General features: G+C 38.9%; 2 protein-coding genes across 2 annotated transcripts in view; both read left to right on the top strand.

The window, feature by feature from the left end:
- The first annotated feature begins 1096 nt into the window (after positions 1-1096).
- On the top strand, positions 1097-18052 carry igsf5b (immunoglobulin superfamily, member 5b). The gene is made up of 9 exons (XM_079354387.1): positions 1097-1119; positions 2580-2894; positions 10893-11017; positions 11929-12094; positions 12733-12864; positions 15685-15709; positions 16546-16634; positions 17368-17432; positions 17900-18052. The coding sequence occupies exons 2-9, from the start codon at positions 2678-2680 to the stop codon at positions 18008-18010; spliced, it is 930 nt and encodes a 309-aa protein (XP_079210513.1). The 5' UTR covers positions 1097-1119; positions 2580-2677; the 3' UTR covers positions 18011-18052.
- bace2 (beta-secretase 2) overlaps positions 17694-18437 on the top strand; it is a 168000-nt gene continuing 167256 nt past the window's right edge. The window contains exon 1 of the mRNA XM_079354379.1: positions 17694-17704. The gene's annotated coding sequence lies outside the window, so the exon portion shown is untranslated. The remainder of the gene's footprint in view (positions 17705-18437) is intronic.

Raw genomic sequence — 18437 nt, 5'->3', positions numbered from 1 at the left:
ATACAACCCCACTTCAAAAAGACAAAATTATCCATTTGATATCATTTTATGGCAATTCAACCAAAATACGTATAATTAAGGGGACAGACAGCTTGGTATTAAAGCATCATCCTTGCGTGAAATATGCTGTACCATGTTCACCAGACTTCTTCCACAGTGTCTGAACACAATTTTATGGCCCCTGGGAACTGGGACATGAAGCATTTTTGTGTTCTCAGTCACTCTGCAGCCTGTATTTACATTTGCACAGTGCAAGGTTACACTTGGTAATGTTTAACAGGACAGTTTTTGAAATAGCTTAGAACCAAGCATGGAGTGTCAGAGCATCCATGAGCCATTGTGTTCCACTGATCCACAGGGACACACAATTGAGGTAAGTCAGACCAAAACGTTGGTTGGTAATATTTTTGTTATTTTGACAAGAGGCAGCATAAAGTGTGCAAACAAAATGTCTGACAGACTGGTGCAATGAGGCAGTGTTGCACACAAGATCTCTGTGAATTTACAAGGTAACAGTGTATCTATACAGTTATTTTATAAACTAAATTAAACAAATTATTACAATTTGACTTAATTTAATTTGTGTCATTGCATTAGTAAACTCATTAATGTCAGCAAGAAATTGAAATCTTTGTAAATGTAAATCTTCTGACCTGTTTTCTTATCTGTTTAACACGTATAATTTTGTTTTATGAGACAATCACATCATTTTTTAAATATACAGTCTCTCAAGCAATAAGGCTCCAGCATACTAATATTGTAATAGTAATAATACTATGCTTGTAGTAAGCATATATGTTTACCATGTTCACCTATAAGTATAGCTAGCATGTTAGATTACTACCATTGCTGTTAAGAGACAGAAACCACAACTTGGTTACATCAGAAAAAGCATCAGTTTTGTTCTCTTAATTCGAAGTCAACTGTGAATGTTGGAGGATCTACCTAATAGTTTTTGTCCATTTTTTGTCTAGCCCATCAAAGTAATTGGCTAACAGACTTACAGTCTAAACCCAGAAATAACTGTTTTTATTTTGTTTTAGGTCTATTCATTCATGAACACTGGTCTGAACATGGACTTTTCTCTGTTGGTGTATCTACTTTTCTATTGTATTCATGGTGAGGCATTATATCATTATTAATATTGCCTTATGTGATGGGATATCTTTCATATAGTCTGTAATGCACCTTTGTTTTTTTCAAAATTGGTCACATTTAGAGTATGAGTGTGCTCAATATCAGCAACCTTCAGATCACATCTATAGACAATCTAATTGAAGAGCCTTTCTGCCTATATAATTAACTATAAGATGTTGTCAGTGGCCAGGGGACTATTATGGCTCTGTCTATATCCGATTGCAATAAAAAAGAAAGAGCAGTATAGACTGGCCTAGATGTTTCTGAGACCTAATTTCGTATGGATGCATTATTTATGACTCTGCATGCTGGCTGGAGAAGTCAGCAAAATTAGCTTGTCACAATTAAGTTACACATCACCAAGAGTGGTGTGGTAAAACTTAGATTTTATGTTTCATGGTTTGCTATTAATGTTAATACCTTTTCTTTAACTTTTAACTTGCATTATATTAACTAGGTATGTGTACATTGACATGCGTTTATGAGTGATGTGCCCCTTTGTTTATGTACAGTACTGTATGTGCCTGAATTATGTTGATAAAGTATCTGAAGTATGGGTGCTAGATTTACTACGTTGATGAAGGATTCTTCTCCATGACTATGTGATTCTTAAAATGTAATCTCTGCAGCTTTGTCAATCAATTTATACAGTCATTCATGACCCATAAATGATCCGCTCTTTCTCTGAAATTTGACTTTGATTTAATGATTAATTAAAAGGGACAGAAGTGTTACAGTCGCAGAGATTAATGCACTGCAATTGATTTGCACAGGATTGTTTTTTGAAAGAATGTTTGCACATGTTTTAATTTGATGCATTTTATTTATTTAGAGCGAGATCATATTTCAAAGAGTCTATTTGCATTACAATACACAGAATAATTTATCATCCTGCTTTATTTGTATACAAGTGTTGTCACTCATGAGAAAGCTGATTCAGAGTCTGTGTCAATTACTGTATTATTATAGTGCCATTTCATAAAAGCTGTTATCTCAAGATTCTGTAAAGTAACAGCAGGTCAGAAACGTGCTATTTGGTAAATTATTTAACCATAATGAAATTATTTTCATTTGAAAAATAAACTGGGCTTTAATTTCATCTCTGTACAGGCAGGACTCTAGCCACCACTGCAAAATAATTTTGGAGAAATTATACCATATAAACATTTTTGTCACTCATTCCAGACTAAAATGAACAAATGATCAAGTTTATGAAACAAATTTACAACAGTCAAGAGTTGCCATTTCATCTAACTCTCAACAAAACATCTCTAATAATAACAAAATAAATGTCAAAGTAGAAGCAGAGTGTAAAGAGTGCTTTTTTTATGATTTAGTTTCAGCTATGTCACAAAATATCTTAGACTCAATAAATAATTGGAGTACTGTTATGTGTGACTGAAATACTGTTATGTGTTTAACGCCGGTCTCTCTTTGGACAGTTGGGGCACAGTTGAAGCTGTTTCCTGAGAAACTAATAATCCTTCGAGGAGAGGAGGCCCGACTTACATGCAGCACCTCCAACACCAAATGGACTGTTATGGTGTGGCTTCTAAATGGTACAGCAGTTCTCACTATTTCCAAGGCGACTGGTGTTCTGCCCTCCATCAACCCTAATGTGACGGCAGAGAAAAACCCTGTTGCTGCGGGAGACAGCTGGGTGTTTGTTCTGAAACACACAGAGAGGTACAATCAGGGACATGTGACTTGTGACCTCCAGGGCATTGACAGGAAAACAGCAAGCCTGTTTGTACAAGGTGTGTATGTTTGAGAATGATTTTTTGTGTCCTTTAGATTTTGAGTGGAAACTATGTGCCATCTTCATTCATTAATCTATGGAGGGGATTATGGCAGTTGTGAGTTGTGATCTGAAGTTGTGACCTAAAGGCTAATAGTGCTTTGTCAGAAGACTAGAAAGGTGCCACACAAGATCAAGTCCACGTATCTATTCTTCTAGCAGACAGGCATTACGTTAATTAAAGCTACACAGGTTCACAGTGCACACCCGCATACGTGCACACGTGCACACTCAAGAAATATGTTATTTAATTACAGTAGGTGCAGAAAGTATTAAGACCCCTTTAAATGTTCCACTCTTTGCTTCATTGCAGCCATTTAAAATCAATCTAAAATCAAAAAAGTTAATTTTATTTCTCAGTAATGTACACACACTGACAACCCCCCCCAGAAATGTTGACATTTTTGCAAATTTTAAAAAAAAGAATAACTGAAATATCACATGGTCAGAAGTATTCAGACCCTCTCAGGCTCTTCATGCTAACTTTAGCTAGCTATTTTCAGTTGTTTGTTTTGGTTTTGCAAGGTCTTTTTGCAGTAACTGTAAATCTGACCCCCAATTTGCTTTTAAATACATCATAGTAGAGCTAGGATATTTGTACAAATGACAAAGGAAATGAACTAGGCTAGGACCTTCACGAAGACTTATTACAGATTTTAAAAAAATGAAGATACTACCTTTATCCTTGTAGGGCATTACAGTCTAGAAGTATGGATGTCAATGTTAATCCTCTACCACTCCTCACTTGTTTCATCTGTGATGGCAGACAGATGCTAGCTCACAATCTTGAAAAGGCAAAAAATAAAGGCTATCAAACTCTGTTGGGAGATGCAGAAGCAATTGAAAATGCTAAAAGATTCTGTCCAGGTCACCACTAAATCAACTTGTGCAGCAGGGGCAGAGAAAGAGAAAGCACAGACAAAGAGACAACATATTTCCTCTGGCTTTAGTGTGCCTGCTACATGCAGTTCTAAAAAATCACATTCAGTTCAGCTTTTGTACCAGAATGTACTGTATGCATTCTTTGCAACCAGCCCACTCATATCTTCCCAAAAAATCCAGAGACTGCTAGAAAAAGATAAAGACTCCTGATAACTTGCAGATGACACTTGACCAAGTCCATATAAAAATGCAGCAGTTTGATCAGTCACCGGATAAGAGTTTCTCATATTCAAAGAAGTTGCTGAAGAAGAAGCTCCTAGAGAAATATCAAGACACAGTGTATTTCACATCACAGCAGAGGAGTGGAGATGTTCTTTGTTTCAAAAATAAGACCAGCGGTATCCTTCGAGACAGGCAGAATTTACGCGTGGTGCTAACATTAAGTTTGAAAATGAGAAGACTTAAATCTTAAAGACTGCAGTAAAGTTAATTTGCAGTATCATGGGTAATTCTAGACTACTAGAGTTAATCCAGCTGATCTATCCGGGAAGTAGAATGGCCACCAACATCCTGAATGGAGGGTGTTTTGAAAAGGCAATCCGCTCTCACCTCCTTATCTGTCAGCATGTGAGGATGAGCTTGGTGAAATGTGGACCTTCATGAAGAAAGTTTCTGATGGGAAGATGGGGGCCAGACACACAAACCCAATAGTTGCAGTCTATTCTAACACAACCAAACCCATCCCTGCCTTTTGAGGTACACACAGATGCTAGTGATGTAGGCTTGGGAGCAGTGTTAGTACAGACAACTAAGGGGGAGGAAAAAGCGATCGCCTATGCTTCCCGGGGGCTGAGAGCGGCTGAGTGCAATTACTCCACATCAGAAAAGGAGTGTCTTGCAGTGGTATGGGCAGTCGAAAAGTGGCGACACTATCTTGAAGGAACAGAGTTCACGGTATACACAGATCATGCCGCCTTGACTTGGGCCTTTAATTGCCCAAAAACCTCCTCCCGGTTGACCCGCTGGACATTGCGACTCCAGCAGTTTCAGTTTAGGGTCTGTTACAGAAAGGGTCTTCAAAACATTGTGCCGGATGCACTATCCAGAGCAGTATCCCCTAACACTCCACCTGCAGCTTATGTCGCCCTGAGCACCTCCAGGTCCATCACAGATCTTCCAATCTCTTTGGCAGAAATAAGGGAGGCACAGGCAAAGGATCCTGAGGTAGGGGACATGGAAAAGGAGACGGCAAAGCCAGGTAGGCCAGGGAGGGTGTGCTTCACAATGTTACAGGGATTACTATACCGGAAGACCCCAGTGAAAGATGGAGGGGACAAATACCAGTTGGTGGTACCAATAACTATGGTTCCTTGCTTCCTTGAATATTTTCATAATCATGCGCTAAGTGGGCACCTTGGCAGGCTGAAGACCCTCTTGCGGATTCTGGAGGTTTCCTGGTGGTCGTCCGTTCGAAAGGATGTGTGGAATCATGTCAAAGTTTGCCTCACGTGCCAAACATATAAAGCAGACAACCAAAAGCCAGCTGGTTTCATGCAGTCCACCAAAGTTGAAGGAGCCTGTGAAAAGCTAGGAATGGACTTGATGGGTCCTTTTCCTCGAAGTAAAAAAGGCAATCGGTTCCTTCTGGTAATTGTGGACTATTTTACAAAGTGGGTTGAAGTGTTCCCCCTGAAAGACAGCAAGGTTCATCGCGTCACAACCATCTTGAAGGAGGAAATCTTTACACGCTTTGGAGTACCACAGGAGTTGGTGTCAGATAGAGGACCTCAGTTCACTGGCCATGAGCTGGCTAATCTCTGTAAGATCTGGGGGGTAGCCCAGAAGTTCACCTCAAGTTACCACCCTCAAGCCAATCTCACAGAACGGTCCAATCGCACAATTAAGACCATGATTGCCTCATATGTCGGAGACCAACACAAAAATTGTACAGAGTCTGTGACAGAGCCACAAAAAGAATGATTGTTTCAAAATCCATAGAAAAGGAAATTCAATTGTGATTGAAACATGTAAACCATAGTAGTGAAGGAAATGATGTTGGGGCAACAATTAACCTGTAGGAAAAGGGAGGAGGGAGGTGATAAGGGGAAGGGGAAGAGGAAGGAAGAGCGACCAGGGACCAGGGACCTGGGAACAGGTGACGGAAGGAAAAAGTTCAGTGCCAGGGAAAAGTTTTTCTGCGGCTGACAATTAAGTTTCGTATGCTGTTGGGGATTAAGGTGTTTTAGAAAAAATAAACAGCGGAATATGAAGGGATCAAATCAACGAACGGGAAAATAAGGATTTCCGACCTTTTTTCATTAATTCCTGGACACGCGGCTCTTGGCTGAGAAAAAGTTTGTCGATGCCAGGGAACGGGATATTTTCTTTCCAAGGATCCGGGTGAGATCGATTTTGTTTCCATTATTTTTGGCCTGCGTTGGAATAACCCTGTTTGGATAATTGTTTTGTGGATTATAACGCTTATTTTTGATGACTGAGCGTTTGGGATGCGCATACGGCCGCACTGACTGGGGAGGCTTTATTTTGGATAAACAGAGACTAAGAGACCGTAAAATATTAACTTTTGTTTGCTTTATGTGGTTTTCGTTTGGGGGGGATTGGTGAATGAGCTTTTGGGGGTTTGTTAGGGCAAGTCAAGTGATCATTTGGGGCGGTATTAATTGTTTTGTTTTGTTTATGATCAGTCACGTGACAGATGGGAATTTCCCTACAATTGAAGTGAGTGAATCGAGTTTGGGCAAATGGTGTAATTGAGTGGTTTAGTTACATTAACGACAAGTTTTCTGATTTAAGTTAATTCTTCCCTGAATCCCTGGTGTGAGTTAATACAACCCTTAAGGGGTGAGTGTTACAAGTAAACCTCTTCAAAATGAACATACATCCTTGGTTGTTATACCACTTTCTCCCAAAAGGAAAATAACCAAGCCAAACATTATGCAACAACAATGGAATTCAACTACTGCCGTGTTTTACAGCATTTTTAGTTTCCTGACTTTATCAACTGTAACACTGGAAGAACTTGCTTGGCAATAATCAAGATGAGAGAGGATTGATGTTGATGTTACCTGTCTCTTTGAGTCTACCAATAAAAATGTGAACATCTTTATTAATATAAACAGCAGGCATAAATCATCTAAGCAGCTATTCTGTCTTTTTCCATTATAGTTTACTATCCAAGATAATGCCCAGGAACTTGGACTTGGACTATCATTTAATCTATTTAATCACAGATTTAAGATCTGAATATATTTCTAGGTTTTAAACACTTGATGTGACTATGTGAACATAGACATGCTGTAATTCATCTGCAATATTCACTTATTTATCCCTATTTAAAACATAGGTCTCCAAAGATTCCAAGAAGGCTGTTTCCTTTAAACTCTAATACTTTAGTGTCCTCCAGGGGGAAACGAGGACAGAGCTTAACAGTGTTGAGAGAGGTAAGGTGGGGCGAGACCATTTAAAGATTTAAAAACAAATAAAAGAATGCTGGCTTAGCACCACGAATGGTTGAGGGGTCCATCTCTGGGTCAACTTCCCCTTGGCTCTCTTGTGGAAGTTGGCTTTCCACAAGAGAGCCAAGGGGAAGTTGGCCTGGAAGCAGGGGTGCCAGTTTTGCTTGTTTGTTTGATCCTGTTCTGGTTTGTGCTGCGCCTGCTTTTATTCTGCCTAGTAGACATAATTCAGGCCCTTCTGTTGTTGTTTCACCTCTGCTTGTGTGGCTGTCCAAGGAGGGCCTCAGGCCAGTTGCCCAGTCAACTTGTAGTCTGGAATGCCCCCCAAAGACCAAATAGTGTGAGGTCATCCCTGTTGTGCTGTCAGTAGGCTCAGAAGGGTCTAATTGAATCTTTCACAAACTCCATTCCCCTGGGGGTGATAGAATGTGGTTTCAAGCTTTTTGGCAAGTATTGAGCTGACAAAGGTCATCTATCATTACAGATTCAGAGAGGCCCCTCGGTCTGTCAGGATTCGTTCTGGGTTCCCGGTTGCTAGAATGGCCAACTCTAGGTTCTCCTGGTTCCCTGTTAATGATCTTTCATCTCTGGGGACTCCTGGTTCCCCCTGGGTCTTGGTTACCCCTCAGGGTTTTGGCTGCCCCGAGTTTTCCTGGTCCCCCCTTGGCAGTTGGGCCTACTCCAGCGTCTCTGTTGGAAGCCCTACTCATTCCTGGTCTCTGTGTTAGGCCCATTTCTTTGTCTCTGTGGGAGAAGCAGCCCATTACATGCCAACGTGGAAGTTTCTTCAAACTCCGCCCACTCCTGTGCCCTCGTCAAAGGTCCTGCAGACTCTGCCCACTCCTGCATCCTTGTTGGAGGACACCTGTGTTGGTAACGGAGGCCTGGACTACACCTACCCCAGTTTTAATGTCAGTGGCAAGGTTTTAACCTTCTTGGCGCCTGCCTCAACAAATTTGCCTATTTGGTCGGCCTCCTGGTTCGACTCCTGAAATGTTCCTGATGAATGCTACGCCTCTAGGCAGGACACCTGAACTTTGCAGTTCGTTAAATGTTGGTCCTGTGTCCCTCCTCCAGACCAAGTAAGACCAAATCATGATAGAACCCCACGTCAGAGTACAGCTTGAAAGCCAGCGCAGGCTAGATCTGGTACATTTAACAGAGCCCCTTTTAATTTGTCCAGAGCCTGCTGGCACTCTGGTAAGATTAAATAATTAGGTCTGTCTATTTTCCTTATTGTTGACGTACCATGTGAGCAGGAATAAATAGCAAAACCATGAAAAGATTTTACCTGCTTAACTATCTGAGGTACAGGCCAGTTTCTCACTGCCACAGTTTTGGCTGGACACCCCTTCTCACTTATGACATGTCCCAGATAGGTTACCTTTCTCTGGAACAGGTGGTCTTTTCTCCTTCAGTAGTGCCCATTTCCACCTGCCAGGAACCACTAGCCAACGTCCTTTAGGTCAAGTTTGGAGTATCACTTGGTAGTTTTGTGCCCCGCCAGAGGTAGGCATCGTTGTATACGAGTACATTTAACTTCCGATAGTCCACACAGAACCTCCATCTTCCATCCTTGTTCTTAAAAGCACTAGGGGAGCTGCCCAACTTGCTTGACCTTTTTTTTCATCGCACCCCTGCCCAGCATTTTTTATAGGAGTGTCTATAGGTCTGCATGCAGACTTGGTGGGACTGGTCAGTATCTTTCACAACTTGGCGGTACTGTACCACTATATCAGTTATATCATATAAATGTATCATATCAATAGCATATATTTTTCCAGAACCATTGACATTTCTCAGTTTAAAAACATTCCAATTTCAAAATTGGTCTCACCAGTTACAAAAACACAAGGTAGGTACTGGGGTGGTGATTTGATTACTCTTACTGTATGATTTATATTTTAGCCTTTTCCACTAAGAGTGCTTTTCACGACATGTCAGCAACATTCACCCTATTAAATATACATTCTTACACTGATGACAGATGTTGATAAACAGAGCTGCATGATTATTAGGATCTGATAATCACACAAATTCACACATGTACCGGATGTAACTGTACAAACACCTTAAAGGTCCCATATTATGCCCTTTATGGGGTTCATATATCTAATTTATGTGTCTACTAAAGTATGTTCACAATCACTTATGTTCGTAAAACATGTCTGTTTACAGGTACTGCCGCTACATGCAGGCTCTGTCATCTGCCTGTATTTCTAACGCTCAGAATCCCCCACAAAGAGAAAAATAAATAATATAATAAATAAAGCTGATCTGCGCTCTCATCGTTCGACATTGTTCTTGGATATTTCCCGCCCCTTTTACCATATTGGGAATGCTAGAGTCAGTCTGAGGGGAGCTTGTGCTTGCTACGAGCTTGGATCAGTAATGCCACTCCACACATTTTCAACAAGAGGGCAAGGGACCAAGCATTTTATTGCAACTGCTAACAGGAGAAGGTAGGAGAAGCCGCGTTTCCGCAGACTTTGAATTTTTGCAGATAGATGTGCCTAAGACACCTGGAAAACACACTAAAGAGCACCTGAAAAATATAGGGCTGTCAGAATGAATTTGGGGTGTCTTTCCTAAGGACAGTTTGACACGTACAGTATACAGGGTGAATTGAACTCTCATCTTCCGTTTTGGGATTGACCTCCTTTGCCGTTGAGCACAGCTGCCTTAAATTTGATAAATCTGACAATATCTACCAATCAATCCAAATCCTTGTTTCGCTACAGTGTTAATACCCTTTAAACCACACTTCAGAGACAACTTAGATTGGACCTTATGGAGGTTGTGCTTTTTGCCCACCCCTCTTTAGATATCTTAATTTCCCATGACCGCCTTGAGCCCCTCATCAGTTAGTGCAAATGAGGCATCTGGTTTCTCCCTATTATTCACTACCGCTAAGCAGCTGAAAACCACTTTCAGGGGGAAGTGCTTTTATGATTCCATGATTTTATGTTAATGACACCACATCAAGCGTCAAATAAAAGTCCCACAAGGAAGAACCTTTAATGTGTGTGAAACACCTGAGGATTGGAGCCTTGTTAAACACAGGCTTGTCATTTTTCAGAAATGTTGTAGCTTGGTAGAATGAAAAGTGGCTGATAAAACAGGTCTGTTTTATCAGCCACTTTTCATTCTGCCAAGCATTGATTACACGTATAAGAAACTAAACCTCTCAACCACTTACGTCGTTGATATGGCTGAAAAAAAGGAGATGAGAGGGTTAAGAGAAGCATGTAGTTGCTAGGCAATTGAATTGACTTCTAGACATGAAAAATTTAAACTGTCTTTTGTAAATTGCTCACAGTCGAGTTCTTCTTTTTGAATGCAATACATTTCAAAGGGGACTGTTGATGAAATTCAAGGATTCCTACGCTGATTCATTTGCATTCATATACCCTCAGTCTCTACCGAAGTTACATTTCTTGTGTGTTAAACATACCTGACCAATAAAACTGATTCTGAGTCTAATTCTGATACGTACACACCCTTGGTGATAACAAGATTCTACGGAAGTGCCAGCATGCAGAAAAAATTGACAAAATAGACAAAAATCAAGTTGTGAATGAACTTTCATCTGATTGCAGAAAAGGGCAGTGTGAAAGTCTCTGGAGATAAGTTGGCTTTTATGGGGCAGTTGGCCTTCTTTAAATGCCATGCTGAAGGATGGTACCCTCAACCTACTTTACAATGGTGGATGAATGACAAAAAGGTAAGTCCATACATCACCAGTTGCATCTTAAACTATCTATCTATCTATCTATCTATCTATCTATCTATCTATCTATCTATCTATCTATCTATCTATCTATCTATCTATCTATCTATCTATCTATCTATCTATCTATCTATCTATCTATCTATCTATCTATCCATCCATCCATCCATCCATCCATCCATCCATCCATCCATCCATCCATCCATCCATCCATCCATCCATCCATCCATCCATCCATCCATCCATCCATCCATCCATCCATCCATCCATCCATCCATCCATCCATCCATCCATCTAAAAACTTAAACTTTCAAGGGTTCTCTTTCAAATGATCAAAACTTTGGCCCTGATATCGCTCCATAAGAGCATTGATACATCGAAGATGTGCTGCAAGAAGGCTGTAAAGGAAAGCTCTTGGCACTCCATGTTGAACCACAACACTGTAGACAAAAAAATTATTTCACATAATGACTTTTAGGACTGGGTCAAACTGAGGTCCGGTCGCTTTCTCATCTCAAATGAATTATACTAGGGTTTGTTTGAAAGTGAACCGACCTCTTCGGCTGGGCATCTCTTTGACTGTTTGGTGAGCACCCTCGTTTGAAGGTTTGTACTCACACCTGTCCAAAAGATCCACACCAGGGTTTTAATTTGTTTCGAGTGAACTAAACAAGATAGGTGTTAATACACCAGCTATTCTCATTCTGCTACTGACAAAAGTGTTCTATGGACTAAACTAAAAAACTAAAACTAAAAGAGCTTAACAAAGCTGTTAATGTGAAAATTTCTAAAACTAACATAAGCTTTGGACAGAAATGTGTCAATTCTTTTGATATCACAAACATCCCAAGTTTCCAGCAAAACATAGTAATTATAGTTATTTTTCTCTGGTTGTTGGCATGAAGGTGAGCCAGGCTGACTACAACATTAGTAGTGAAGAGTCAGGAAGGAGCCTCTTTACAGTGAACAGCAACCTCAGCGTGATTGCAGTAAAGACCTCTTATGTGGATTGTCTGGCCTCAGTTTCTGCCCTACCCACACCACTAAGGAGCAGCATCCGTCTAACAGTGGGTGAGAGATGCATCAATGCAATGCATCAATTTAAACACAAAATGTCAAATGACTATATTCCTACATATGCACAGTGAGAGCCTCTCTTTGTTCTGTTTAAGCTTACCGTAGTTGAATTCCCTCGGGAATTTCAATAAACTATCTATCTATCTATCTATCTATCTATCTATCTATCTATCTATCTATCTATCTATCTATCTATCTATCTATCTATCTATCTATCTATCTATCTATCTATCTATCTATCTATCTATCTATCTATCTATCTATCTATCTATCTAGTTTTCTGTATTTGTGTTTCTATTCTCTCTCTCTCTCTCTCTCTCTCTCTCTCTTCTCAGTGAATTTAATTTTTCTATAGCATTCTGTCCTGTCCCTTTGTCATTTTGGAAGCCTACAAATCATTAAGAAGATAAAAAAGAGAGTGGATCAGAGCTGTCAGATGAATCATAGCAGCTTAGATTGCTACCCTGTTATTTTTGTTATATTTGACTTGTCGTCCTAACATTTTTAAAAGTCCAGAGCAGCTTCCCTCACCAAAATAAAAAAAAACTGCACCTTAAACTAACTGTCAATCTTTTAAAGTCAAAATATTGTTCTTCTCCAACTAAAACCCTGATATGAATTTCTTTGCACAGTTGCAGAGGTGGTGGAAGAAGAAGATGACTGCAGAGTCCCGCTGGCGGTGACAGCCTCCCTCTCTGCTTTTCTACTGCTTCTACTGCTCTGCATCTGCACTGTCCTCTGGCTCAGACAAAGGAGACAAGCAAGTTAGCACTTTTCACTTTCTAAAATTGTCCTAGGTGGAAAATACCTCCCACCCCCTCCTACATTTTCCATAGCAGAGAGTGTGATTAAAGTATAATTAGGAATATGGGTGGTTGCATGCTGTGTGACTCTGTACTACCCCATGCTGGTCTCCACCAAGGGCAAGCAAAATCTTTTCAAAAGAACAGTTGTCGACAGCAGAAAGTTTCTCTTCACTGTAAAATCGGCATCACCAGGGTTATACAATTTGTATGGATTGTAACTGAGAGATTAATAGTTTAAATCCCGGATCAATTGTAGAAATTTGAGATGGGAAGAGCAATGATTTTAATACCTTACTTAAAGTAACTATTAAAGTATGTACCCTTGACGATGACATTTTAACAATTGAAGTGTAAATATGCTTTGATCCTTGGAATAACAATGAATGTATTACATTTTATCATGCTTGTTTGACTGACTGATTGATAGGATTTTATAGTTAATCAAAGCCTAAAATGTGTCTTGCGTCACAGCAGCTTAATTTGCTACACAGAAAGTGCCTGTAACAAATTGTTCCGATATTTAACAAACTACAACACAAACTTAAAAACAACTGCCCAAGACCAACACAAAGGTCTTAATAATGTCAGGTTGATGCTCCTTCGCAGTGGATCCCAAAGTAAATTTAAGATAATCCAAGGACACACACAGATGAGTGGACACACACACACACACACACACACAGAGACATCGCCTGTGTACAGTATGTGTCCACCCTGTGCTACAGTCTTTACATATTCTAATATTGTCGCCTTCTTAAAATAATCGCCTATGTCCTTTTTTCAAGTTTTTCAGGAAACACAAAAAACTGAGCCAGATGTTGAATATATGATATTTTTGAAATTATTTTACCCAACAAGGCAATGAAAACAGATTACTATTGACATACTAATAACAGTGTCTGTCAATTATGTAACGTGAGAAAAAGAAATGACTGAGGCAATTTTTTTAATATGACTTAGGCAGTTTGACAGCTTCAATTCTGTGAACATATAACAAAGCATAAAAAACACACTAACTTAACATAATGCTGAGGAGCTATGAGCATCTCCTTACTTTTCCTTCCAGCTCTACTCTAAGAAGAATATTTGTAACTATTTGAAGGGGTCACAAATGGGTGATCATTTGAAAAAAACATTCAATGCATTGTGTGCAGACACAGCACAACAGGCATATAACCAGTCAAATTGTGATATGATTACTAATATTATGTTCAAGTGACATTCTGATAAAAAAAATAAAATAAAAAAACATTTTAAATAAAAGTCAATCCTTTGTAATTAGTTATACAAATTACAAAGATTGTAATGTGGTATTCAAATCTCTCATAATTAGATGTTGTAATGTGGAAAAAAGGAGACTGAATTTCCACTCTTGGTTCAAAATAGCTAAGCAAAATAGCTTAGTCCATAATTATCATTCAGCTAGCTTTAGGTATAGCTTCATTTAGCAAGCTAGTTTGCTGACAAAAAGACTAAATAACTATGCCATACTTATTTATAGGCAATTTTACCATAGGTGGCAAGCATCGAAAGTAGTTCATTTAGGCAAAAAAATCATCATTATTTTAAGAAGGTCACGATATTGTATTTTGATCTTTTCTTCCAAAAAAGTACTAAAATAATATTCTTATTTTGAGACAGTTGTGTTGTTTAGTGTTGTTCTAATGCCAGTGTTTGGAAAGGAAAATTAGTTCATGTGTCCAGCTGTAGGCAAGTTCATATGCTTTAACCGTCTCCAAGAACAGTGTGGGTCCATTGTCGTGAAGACTGTTATTTTGGTGGTCAGTTTGGGAACCCCTGTTCTATCAAATACAGAGAATCCCAGGCAGAAGCAGAGATACTCACATCTTTTAGAACAAAGTGTAATCCTTATACCTATCCAACAATTGGGCCCACTGATAATAATACAGACTGTCCAGGGGTTATTAGGCACATGATAGAAAGCAAAACCAAGAATTACAGCAGCAATACAGAAAGGGCCAGATTTACTAAAGGTTTGCGTGTATTGAAACGTGTGCAAACTTGATACCACCAGCAAAAAATGTGCTATTTGATCTACTAACAGCGTGCAGTGAGGATTGCGTCTTTCATATGAGCAAAACAACACGTATTGTTCATTTAGTACGTTTGCCTTAATGAATATGCAAAACGAGGCGTTTCTGCCCAAGTGCGCAAAATACTGGGAGGAGAAAATGCAAAGAAGTTAAGTTAGTACACGCAATGTGATTTACCAAGCCAGGCAAAAATTGCGGTGATTGTTACGGTGTCTGAATTTAACACCTTTGAAAAGAACGTGTTAATCCAAGAGCCCCAGTGTTACGCACTGCAGGCTGCAGTTTTTTTTCTTGTTAAGACACATTTTGATATCTATAAGTATGTATGCTCCTTTTTAGTAATTACAATCACACACTAGGTAGAAATGTATCCTTTGTAATTAATCAAGAAAGAGAAGGCATCAAATAAAGACTTTAACCAAAAACATGATGACCAAGGAAAAAAAACATTTTATACCTGTCCTGTGGCAAAGAACCATCTGCACAACTGTTGTTTCTTTTTTGTGTTATCACAATATTCACAAATACAGTTCACAAAACCAACCAATTGAGCTATTTAGCAAAACTTAACACTCAGCTTCAGCTTTTATTGCAAACCGATTGGATGTGATGACAAGCTAAATAATAAAGGAAGAAAGCACAGTGTTTCTTTGGTCAATACAATTAAGGAAGATGCTGGTTGCTCATAGCTCTGTGAAGTAAATTGTTTATTTACATTTTTCAGAACCAAGCCAACAGGAGGGAATAAGGTAAGAAGTAGGAGCTCTTTTCATAAACATTGCCAAAACCCCTGATGATATTTTTAAAATTAACTGAGGAGTAACTGAAAGTAAATGGAATTGTATACTGAAAGTGCTTTTAATACGTACTTCACACCCATCCACACACTGGTTACTATGTAAATTAACTTATCCTAACTTACACATGGATAAGAAGTAGCGCGAGCAATTTATGGTTAAGTATCTTGCACACATACACAAGGGATACAAAGCTGCCAGAGCTGGGGTTCAAACCACCAACCTTCTGGTTGAGAGACAACTGACCCCACAAACTGAGCCACAGCCTCCCCAAAAGTGATTCATAGTTATAAATGAAAGCAACAGAAATGTTTGTCATCTTTTTAGCTCCTCCTGTACTATACATTATCATAGAAATACTCAACATGAATGTCATGCATACATCTTAATGATGGAAATTACAGGGTTTTGTTGTTTATCATTACTATAGGTCAGTTGAAGGCAGGCATATTGAGTTTAGTGCTTTAAAAAGTCGTTGCATTTAATGCCGACTTAATTAAGATTTAATGTGATCATAACTTAAGAAACATAGATATAAGCATTTGTTTGTTTTTAAATTCGTATCACATGTCTATTAAACACACTAAAGAGAGAGCTGAACGCATTGAGTTATAAAATTGTAATAAAAAATAATAATGTGAATTTTTGTATCTGTCAAACCATTATGATGAAAACATAAATATATACTGCTGTTTTGTGTGAAAGGAAATTTGACTGCTAACAAACAGCGTAGAAGGTTTTTTATTTTTTAATTTTTTAAATCTAGCCATTCATTTGTTTGTTTGCAGGTTTAACCAATCAGAGAACAAGAGAGGCTTCGTTGCGGAGGTGACAGGGGGCAAGGACAACCTGGGCTACTTGAATGAGGGCCCCACAGGTGAGAGGGTGACTAAGTTTACCAAGGTAATTGTCTTATTTCTTTATCATCACAACAGGACACGTGACAAACAAACTCTGATTGTCATGGTTTGGTTTTGTTCGGTATTTATTCCTGTTTTAGTTTTCATTATTTCCCTTGTGTTCTGTGTATCTATGTTCCTAGTGTGTTTTCCTGTATTCTTGTGTTCTTCTATGTTGCCTGTTAGTTTATTTCCTGTCTTGTGTTTTAAGTCTAGTCTTTAGTATTTCCTGTTTTATTTTGTATATCTGGTTTTGGTGGTGTCGGTGTCAAGTTGTACTTTGTACTTGTCTTCAGTGTTCTGGTCTTGTGTCCTTTTGTTCCTTGTGTTTCCCGCCTTCCTGATTACCCTGATGTTCCTCACCTGTCTCGTTAGTCTCACCTGCGTCTGATTACCCCTTGTCTATTTAGTCTGTGTTTGCCTCAGTTTCTTGTCGGTTCATTGTATTGTATTGTCAATGTCTCGTGGTCTGTCGTCCTGGAATGTGTTTCATCTCCCTGCTCCCTGTGTTTTCTCCTCCTGGTTTTTGGTTTTCGAGACGTTTTGGATTTAGTTTTTCAGTAAGTTTTTGTTTTGTCTTTTGTTAATTTTTATCCTGCACTTGGGTCCTCCTCTCCCTGTTTCCTGCCTGCTCGTTCGTGACACTGATGGTACTGATCATTTTTTACAATAATCTTACAAACGGTTGAAAGATATATTTTTACACCCCAGGTGCAGATTACAATGAGCTGACCATGGAAACTCATAGCCAAATGGATTTTAATAGGATACACAAGGTAAGCAGCAGATTGGAGGGCAGGGAAACTGAAAGAGAAAAAGAAAAAATGAGAGAGACATAGGTTAAGTAATGCAATCTGTGTTAGTTCTGTCACCTCCTCCCATGTTGATGGGAACAAGGGATGTGGAAATACTTTTAATCTGTAAATCTACATAACGGCTATACTGAGAAAGTCTGACCTTTAATTGACCAATTGATATATTAATTATGTATTACAGATATAATTATGCATCTCTGGCATCAGTTAAGCTCCAATTCTCTTTATTTGAAGTTTTTAATTTGTACTTAAATCTATGGGTCCATTTGTGTAGTAGGTGCTAAAGGAGGAAGACAGTCATTATAGGCCAGCAGATGTCTTCCAGTGGTCCTCAGACAGACCCAAGAAACAGGGTTTCAGCATTGTGATTGTTCATTGTTGCAAAAAAATTACCTGCCATCAAAACCCAATTTCATGTTTTACCCCAGGTCCTTGATGTTGTGTCTTCAAGCCCCTTATCCCTGCACACTGATAGCCAAGCCCAGGTGTGTCTATCAGAAGGAAGCTCAAAGAATGTCCGGAAGACAACCACAGTTTAATTTTTTTTTTTAGATTTTATTAATAAATCTATGTTAACCATGTACAGTGCTGCACAGTACAGTATTTATAGGTAAACTACTAATAATACACTGTGTGTTGGATTAAAGCTTGAAGCACACTTTATGTCAGCTTAGACTACTGTACTACTGTTTGTACAATAATACAAAAACATTAAATAAAATTAATTTTTTGTTGTTGGCATTTCAAAGATTGTCAAGGGGCAGTTGAGGGAAGGAAAATGCAGATTATTGAAAGTCAGGACTCATGTCAGTGCAGATAAAGATGAACATTCATTGAACAGAAATCTCGAGCAAATGCACAAAGCAAAGAAAAGAAAAAAAAACATAGTACACATTTTAAATTACCACAGTTTGAGATGAATGAGCTAGTTAAAACCAGAGGGGCAAAAGCATGAAAAAAAGAACA

Source organism: Symphodus melops, assembly GCF_947650265.1.
Source record: "Symphodus melops genome assembly, chromosome: 10".
NCBI lineage: Eukaryota > Metazoa > Chordata > Actinopteri > Labriformes > Labridae > Symphodus > Symphodus melops.
Note: the sequence above shows the minus strand (reverse complement) of the source record. Positions and strands in the feature narration are given on the sequence as shown.